This window comes from Nanorana parkeri, unplaced genomic scaffold (genome assembly GCF_000935625.1).
Source record: "Nanorana parkeri isolate BGI_ZX_2015 unplaced genomic scaffold, ASM93562v1 scaffold1854, whole genome shotgun sequence".
Taxonomy (NCBI): Eukaryota; Metazoa; Chordata; class Amphibia; order Anura; family Dicroglossidae; genus Nanorana; species Nanorana parkeri.
Genome location: NW_017308122.1, coordinates 244,917 through 253,759, shown reverse-complemented (window position 1 = coordinate 253,759; position 8,843 = coordinate 244,917). Strand labels below are relative to the sequence as shown.

The following is an 8,843-nucleotide window of genomic DNA, read 5'->3' as shown; positions in this document are numbered from 1 at the left end:
TTACTAATGAAAAGCTTTCTTATTTCAGTCTGTTGCTGTAGGAGATGTCCTCTCTTCCTGTCTGGTGACAATGTCACTGTGGGTGGGGAAAAAGGCCTTCTATGTATGGGCTACAGATTGTAGAAGAAGCAACTTGTCCGAAGCTGCTGCCAGAGCATTATTGTAACCTATTTTGTGCACATATTAAAATATGATGTGTGGTACTGTTTTGTGGGGTGGGTGGGGGGTGTACAGCATGTACATTATTTTGAGAGACTAACTTTAACCTGAAAGAGGGCCAAGCCTTCTAGGTCCTGAGCTCTAGCCAGGCACGCAGCAGGGGAAGAACCCTCATCTAGGAAAGGGCTCTCCCAGAAGAAGGATCACATCCCTCTATCTGTTCTTGAGTACATGTGTAGACATAAATGCTTCTAATGTACATCAACTTGCTTTGATACAACTATATTTTCATGCTTTACTGCTTATGATGTATATCGACCAATTGCATAGTCTTTGAAAGCTCCACATAGGAGCTGGTCTACAAACATCCATAATTAATGCAATTACAAAAATGTGGAAGTGCAAGCTTGTAAAAGTCATATCAGAAGGAACTTAAGTGCCCTTCCTCTTTTAACTTTAAGTTGTACTTTTAAATTTTTTTTCCCTTAGTATTACGGTGTGCATTAAAGCAGTTACACGAAGATGCCGACTACAAATGAAACAGATGACCGTATGAAAAAGTTTAAGAATAAAGGCAAAGACACAGCAGTAAGTTCACATGTGCCTTTATTTTAATTAATATTTTGGGTGTTAAAAAAAAAAAAAAGATGAAATGTAAGCCCCTCCATGTTATGGTATTTTAGTGGTGATAGGTCCTCTAAGACATTTGTGTTCAGTTGGACCCCTAATGTCACCTCTATTGCTGTCACTCTTGCAGTCTGTACTTGATCCACTCTTGCAGTCTGTACTTGATCAGCTTCTTCCCTGTCTGGGGAATAATTGCTCAGAAACCAAGTGGCAAAATCATACTCTTCTGGGTTCATTCAGCTGGGAGGAGATCAGCGAATGGAAGTTCACTGGTCTCCCTCCTGTCTCTGTGCTGACACTCAAGATGCCTTTCTCAGACCCGCAGAAGGGGCAGTGGTGCCCAGGAAACGGAGGAGCATGTTTGCCAGCTCATGGAGGTGATTGGGCGGCTTTACAGCCCCCTGAATCACTTTGTGTAAAGCAGGCAGTGTAATATACATCAGTTCCGCATTCTGACAGCGGAGAGGGGACCGGAGGGAGCTTGGTCCCGGGCTCGCACTGGGCACGGCGGAGCCGGGGACCAGCTTGACAGCGGGGAGGGCGCAATTTACGGGACCTCATACAAGCGATCTGCCGGCTCTATAGCCGGCGGATCGCTTGTATGTTAACAGGCATCGCTGGCCATTTTCAAATAACGGGCTTTCCCGCTCGCGAGCGCCCAGCGGTGCGCGTGAGGGGGCGTGGCTGAGCGGACATCTAAAGACTCCCGCTCAGATCTAGAGAGCTCCTTGCCGGCCGTTTTTTTTACGCCGGCCGGGAAGTGGTTAAAATCATTTTTTTTAAATTTTTTACTGTTGGGGGGCTTTGGAAAATATTAGGGGTCCAAACAGACCCCTGACATTTCCCTTTTCTATTTTAAAAGAAATTGAAGACACCAAATCCTTTCTTTTTTTAGCAGCCTCAGCACTCAATGAATGGGAAGCACTCATACAGAGGCATCCTGAAACTGACCGGATGACAGCGGCCCCGATCTCCTACCTGCTTGGCCATCCTGACAGCTGCGGGCGCGGCTTCTCTCCCCCTCACCGCTCCGCCATCCTGACAGCAGGCAGTGCTCCCTCCTGCGCCCCCCCCCCCCCCCCGGGGGGGGGGGGGGGGCGCAGGAGGGAGCACTGCCTGCTGTCAGGATGGCGGAGCGGTGAGGGGGAGAGAAGCCGCCCCCAGGACGAGCTGTGTCGGCCTCACGGCGCCCTTGTTGCCAGCCGCACTGCTCGCACACCCCTAAGGCCGGCCCTGCAGTTGGCTTTACAGATTGTAAAGACTCCTGGTAGGAGTCTGCTTACAGCTGCCTGCTGCTGATGCATAGCATACATTGGTGGCCACAAAAAGGGTTAAAAGAAAAAGGCAACCTTTTTATAGTGTGTGGGTAAAATAAAATTATTTAGCATGTTCTCCACTTTCAGTTTTGTTAAATGTAAAAAGCTAACGGAAAAATACTTTGCTTCTGCCAGAAATCTATTGAGCTTGAAACTTCCTTTCGGAGCCTGAGACACAGTGCCTTTCCTGTCAAAATTTTAAGCAGTGTTGTCAGCCTTGCCTAGTTAGTCGTGTTCTGTACTCCACAGAGCTTATGAATGAGGGGGAGGAGTTCTGTAGTCATAATGCTTCACATGCTAGGGTGATGCTCCATGGCATGGTGGTCTCAAACTGGACACCTAACCAAAAATGATTGAATTGGTAATCACCTGGGTACACCTGAAGGCCAGTTCTAATTGCAGAAAATTCAAAAATGGCTTGGACAGCTGATTTGAAAAATGTTCCGGAGGGCTTGGCAGCGAAAGGGTTAAGGCTTGTTCATTGGCTGTGAATATTGGTGTTTTCAGCATGTATTTTAGTGAAACCATAATTTGGGTGTATCAGATGTTGATCCTCTTCAAATGCAATGAGAGGAGGGTAATTTTGTAACTATGTTACCCTAAATGACAGTTATCATGTACGTGTCTGTTTATGTTTGTATTGATTGGTTTGCTGACATACCTAGTGAACCTGTCAGTCCCCCTTTCTGTCTTACAGCAATCTGACCATTCCAAGCATGGAAGCATATCCAAGCTGGTGTGGCCAGTTTGCATAGTTAGACTTCCTCCTTGGAGATGCCTGATGCTGTCACTTAGGCTATATGGCTGGCCACACTATGCTATAAGCAGCTGTGGCCAGCCACGATCCAACCCAGTCCCTGCTGTGTTGATTGACAGCAAGGATCCTGCTGGGAGCCACTGTATCCACAAAGCAGGATTGCTAGTAGCTTGTATAGCTGCAGAATGGAGTATAGCTGGCCATGCCACCCACCCAATCCTGCTTTGTTCATACAGTGTCTCCCAGCTGATCCCTTGCAGGCATGGCCAGCCGTAGTAGCTAGTACACCAGCTGAAAGTGATATAATACCTACTATAGAGCAGCCTTCCCCCCACCTGCTGTGGGGAAGAACAACCTAAAAGGATGTTGTGCAGTCATGTGACTGCAGAATAAAAGTTAAAAAAAGTTCTTCTTTATTTATGAATATAGCTACACAATACTTTCTGCAGGATTTTTGAGTCCTACAGTCACATTTTCAACATGTGTATGGTGCCCGCTTTTTATTACCCAACTATTTTATACAGGAACTAAGGCGACGAAGAGTGGAGGTCAATGTGGAGCTCAGAAAGGCCAAGAAAGATGAGCAGATTCAAAAGAGGAGAAATGTGTCTTCATTACCAGATGATTTGCTTAACTCTCCTGAACAGCAAAAGAGTCAACAGGTACCATTTATTTCTCATAAGTCTATACCGGTGACAAAGGAAGAGAAAATGCATCTAAAAATGTAATGCCATAGTTTTGGGTGCTTGGCTATTAAGTCTTTAATTTCCTGCTTGTGATTGTGTGTACACAGGAAAAGCCATATTGTCATGTGCATATTCTGTCTCTGCTTTGCAATAATACAATATGGTTGTAATTTACGATTGGTCTTCACAATGCAAATCTGAGTCAACCAATTCATTACAAAATGCACTCCCTATCTAGCAATTTGCTCATCAGTCTACTGGGAGGCAGTGACTGAAGAGTAACCACTGGAGGAAATGAAGAAATCTGCAAACATTGTATTCTACTCTACTTTCTCCTCTAGCGAGACTTTCTTTGTATACACTACAGCACACCGGGTTACCTCCTGGTGGCTAAATACATAAATAAGACACATGTCTATTTACCTGGCATGAAAATGTATTTCTCCATTCTGGAGCTCTGACAAGTGGCACAGTCTAGAGATCTGAATATTCAAAGCAGTGAAGCAATACAACTGGGTCTTAACTGCCCCAGCACAGTGAATGAGCAGCACACTGAGCTCATATGTGTCTCTTCTTGACTCCCAGTTATTCAAGTCCTAGTTTCATTCCCAGTTTGCTGCTGAGCAGGGGATAAAAAAAAAATTAGTGCGAATATTATACATGTCCCTGTTCATATTTTGCGCATCTATCAAAGATAACGTCTTCATTTAATCTGGGACAGGTTCAGGCCCTGAGTTGGTAAACACATTCTCTTTGCACCTAAGACTGTTGGTGACATTGCACCTTTTGACCCGTCTTTGTGATTTAGCGGAGATCCCGAGTTGGGCCTTATTGGATTTTATGGATTCTCCTCTCCTGATCGTCTCTTTACTGTGGGTCCCCCCTCCATTTGGCCCAACTATGTCCCACACTCTCCGAATCTGCGACTTGGTGAAATGTTCTGGATCACTTCCTTTTGTCCTTCTGCAGCTCTGTCCCTCGCCTCCCTTTTCCTTCCTAGCAGGGACTCTTCATTTTCACTGGTGTGAAAATCACTGCTTTTGTGATGTCTATTCTTTCCTTACCCCTACGGGTGTTAGTCTTCAATTGCTTTGCGATTCCCATTTTATTCCTCTGCGCAAGCACTACTGCTACCTACAATTGCAACTTTTTGTTGTCCCTAATGTGCCTACATTCACCTCCTTACTCCTTGACCCCCTTTTGAACATAGGTGTAGGTATGACCCTTATAGTCCTGGTCTGATTTACCTTGTCTATTCCTTTTTAAACTCCCAAGCTGCATCTCCTGTACAACCATCTCACTGGGAGGCTGATGTGGATGCTCCCATTTCTTCTGCAGACTTTGGTTGGCCACAGCACGGTGTTCTGGGAACGTTCTAATTCTGGAGAATTAGTATAAAGTCCTTAACTGCTGGTATTACAATCTGACTAGGCTTGCTAGCTTTATGCCAGGTTACTCACCTCATTGCTTTTGGGGCTGCTCGGGGAGGGGCTCCATGTATCATATATGGTGGCCAGACACTTATAGATTAGGGTCTACAATCTTCTCTACCTTTTATCTCTGTAGATCTTGCTAGAGACCCGTGTGAAGCTCTGCTTTAAATAAGCCTGTTTCCAATCTGTCCAAACAGACTTCTAACTTGTCATTTCTTTACCCCTGCAAAGTTGGTGATGGCTAAATTATGGAAGCCCCCCACATTGAGTTTTTGAGGTGGACAAGCAAAAAACCGCAGTGGTTAATGATTGATGAAAACCTGATGGCCATTCTGAGCGATGCGCACGCTTCCTCCAAAATTTGGCAACCTTGGATATCCCACTTTCAACCTCCACGTTTTGACCTTGCTTTGACTCTTTAGCCCACCTTAACATTTTACAATATATAGGCTTCCCCTCGTGACTTTTTTTTTTTTTTCTCCTTTTTTGAGTTGTCCCTTTTCCTCTTTTTCTACTGTTCTCCTCTTCCCTTTACCTGGCGATCTCATATTTTCCCATCTACAAAACGCTATATAGGTGTGTTTAAACTCTGATAACATTGCTCAGTAATGTGACACCTTTATTTTCTTTCCATCGGCCTCTTGGTGTTTTTATATGCGTCTACCTATTTTTGGGTTTGGCCGTATTATCGGTTTGCAATTTTTTTTTTTTAGATCTTCAGCATTTTGTATGACTTTACAGCTTTGCTTGTCTTATTGGTACGGTGTGAGGTGTTTTTTTTATTGTTTTATGCGCAATAAATCTTTCAGTCTAAATTGCTGCATTTACTGCTACAAATCTCAGCAATACAGTAAACAGCATTGCAGAACACCATAATCTATAGAGGACTGGTGCAAGCGAGCTCTGGGCCAGTTTCTGTGCACACTGGTAGTACACGGCCCACACCAACTCTTCATTGATGGGCTGCTCCTGCCCTTTTGCCTCCCTGGATCTGACTTGACCTTCAATCCCAGCTATGGTGTAGAGAGCTCACCTGATCTCCCATGCCAGCTATGGGCAGTGGCGACTCTAGGAACAATATATAGGGGGGGCACATAAGATACCACAATCAAATCTGGGGGGCACTAATAATTTTCATTGCATGTCGCAACCGCAGGGCGCCGAGAGCTGATTTAATTGCGGATGGCATCTGTGCCCTGCAGTTCCGACATGTAGTCCAACGCCGCCCACAATCCTGAATACCACAACCGCCATCCGCAATTAAATAAGCTCTCGGCGCCCTGCGGTTGCGACATGCAATTAAAATTATGCCAGCTATGAGCCCTAAGTTTAGAGCTGGGCCTTTCGTTACTGACTGCCGTTTTCTTTGAATTCGTAAACCACTGCACATGACCTATTGTGAGGGACATGGCCTTATGCAAACATAAATATGACATTTTATTTTTCAGGGTCCTCAACTATCTCTGGAAGAAATAATAGAAGGTATTCATTCTGGAGATTCAGAGCTTGAGCTGAAGTGTACACAGGCTACAAGGTAAATAACAGAAGGTTTACTGAAAATGCTAAACCTTTGTTGGCATGAAGGTTGACATCAACGACTTAAAGCTAACGCCTTTTTATTTGATATTTTTGAGGGGGGTACAATCAAACCCCTTCAAATATGGGAAGTGGCTTGATTGTCAACACGTGCTAAAGTTAGTACAGAATTGTTTTATTGTTCATACATACATGCAAAAAAAACTAATGATGAAAACCACACGGGAACCATGCATGGTTAAAAGTAAGGACATTGAAGGAAATGTATCAAAGCTAAAGCAGACAAAATCTGGAGCAGCTGTGTATGGGAACCAATTGGCGCCTCTTTTTGAATCTGAACTGAACAAACTGAAGCTGATTGGTTAGTTTTTTATTCAACTGGGTTTGTTCTGTAATGTTGACAAATGTTTTCACTTGTATCTAAACCACTTCAGCTCAGTTTGGCCAGTAGTTTAAACAAGTCACACATTTTAATACTGTAATGCCTGCTGTGTCAAAAGTAAGGGAGGGTTAAAACTCGGCACCACTCCCCACCCCCCTGCATTGGGAAGATTTACATTAACTTCCTGTCCATGGCCATAAAGTGAATGAAATCCTTGGTCAGCAGGGTCACCAGAACTAGCGTCCCTGTTTTAGAAGTTGTACCATCTATTCCTGTTCTGGTCACAACCAAAGCCTAGGGAGGTTACACCCATCCTGGTGACCACTGAATGTGAAAGAATCCCAAACTGGGACAAACTGCAATAAAAAACGGTTCTAATCCCTCCCCGCTCTAGACAAAACTTTTGGCTTCAGTTGCATTTTAAAATAAGTGGTATATGAAATGTTCAAGTCTTGTGTCTGACTTCATACTCCTACTTGCAGGAAAATGTTGTCTCGTGAGAGGAATCCTCCCTTAACTGATATAATTGAGGCTGGACTAATACCAAAACTGGTGGAGTTCCTTGGATACCATGATAACAGCGTTTTACAGTTTGAAGCAGCCTGGGCCCTCACTAATATTGCATCTGGTACCTCTGATCAAACAAAAGCTGTGGTAGAGGCAAATGCTATCCCATCCTTTATAGCTTTGATCTCCTCCCCACATGCACAAATAAGTGAACAGGCAGTTTGGGCACTTGGGAACATTGCTGGTAAGTTACTTCTTCTTGCCTTCACAGAAGACTTTGCTGTTATTGCATCAGAAAGATCTTCAATAATTGCCTAATGCTTAATCTGTTGATTAGGGATACAGCCCTTTCTAGAACTAGGTTTGGGTTTAAATATAATTATGCATTTCATATTTTTCAAAAAAATAAATTGTACAGAGCACAATGCAAATGAAAAGTACCTGAATGGAACATAATTTTCCTAAGGGTGTGGAGTGGGAGTTGGGAACAAATTGGCCAGCCAGTGCATGCATTTTAGTATATTGAGTAATGCCTTTGCCAGATTTGCATTAGGATGCACATCTGGATGGCTAGGGCTTTATGTGAAATTTTAAGATGGATACCATTTGTTGGTTTGGAGGAAATTCCAGTTGTAACCTAAAGGGGCAATGCTGCCAAGAACTTTCAGTTTTTGATAGGTCAGTGATCCATTTAATTCATGGTTGTTTATCTGTCAGGAGGCAAAATTTACCTACAGTGGACTGTCCTACGCTTGCAAGTCCACCTCAAGGTGCCACTCTTGAAGCTTCACTTCTAGTTGGTCTACAGTCAATTAGATCCCCAACCTACTACAAGCGGTTAACAAGCAGCATGGTTTGCTGCAGAACCAATTAATTTCGAATGAAAAATCTGATGTGCACCTAATTTTAACATGTCGCGCTACAACACACCATGGTTATAAACGATACTAGGAATATCTTTTGCATTGAGATCATGCCAGTCTTTCAGTGTTCTGAAATGGACCAGGACTGCTGTCAGCTGAGGCTCCTGAGATGTAAACTAGGCAAAGTCAGAAAGAAGTGACTATATCTATACACCAAATACATTTTAATTGTTAATACATAAGAAAATTGACATGTTTTCAAGGATTTGTTTTTTGTGATCTGAAGTTTCTTACCTGGAGATCCTAGCAATAAAGCCACTTCAGTTGCAAGCTGACAATGGCTGGGACATGTAGTGCTGCTTTTGAGCTAGCACTGCAGGCTAACCCAGGTCTGGAGTAGCTTAGAAGCCTAGCTCCCAGACCTTCTGCTGAGGGAGATGGTGCTTAATGGGACAATAGAAAGCTGTACAAGGAGAATCTGCCCACCAGTAGCTCATTTGGTGGGCCAGCCAATTTAGGACACCCAATTGCCTTAGCAGGTCACTTGAAAATCACTTGGTCCAAGACCTGAGTGACC

At 43.9% G+C, this 8,843-nt stretch overlaps 1 protein-coding gene across 1 annotated transcript in view; it reads left to right on the top strand.

Moving 5' to 3' along the window:
* Positions 1–661: 661 nt before the first annotated feature.
* The window catches only part of KPNA7 (karyopherin subunit alpha 7), a 30,018-nt gene continuing 21,836 nt past the window's right edge, over positions 662–8,843 (top strand). The window contains exons 1-4 of the mRNA XM_018571853.1: positions 662–747; positions 3,384–3,521; positions 6,427–6,512; positions 7,379–7,647. Coding sequence (XP_018427355.1) covers positions 682–747; positions 3,384–3,521; positions 6,427–6,512; positions 7,379–7,647 — 559 coding nt within the window. The 5' untranslated portion in view covers positions 662–681. The remainder of the gene's footprint in view (positions 748–3,383; positions 3,522–6,426; positions 6,513–7,378; positions 7,648–8,843) is intronic.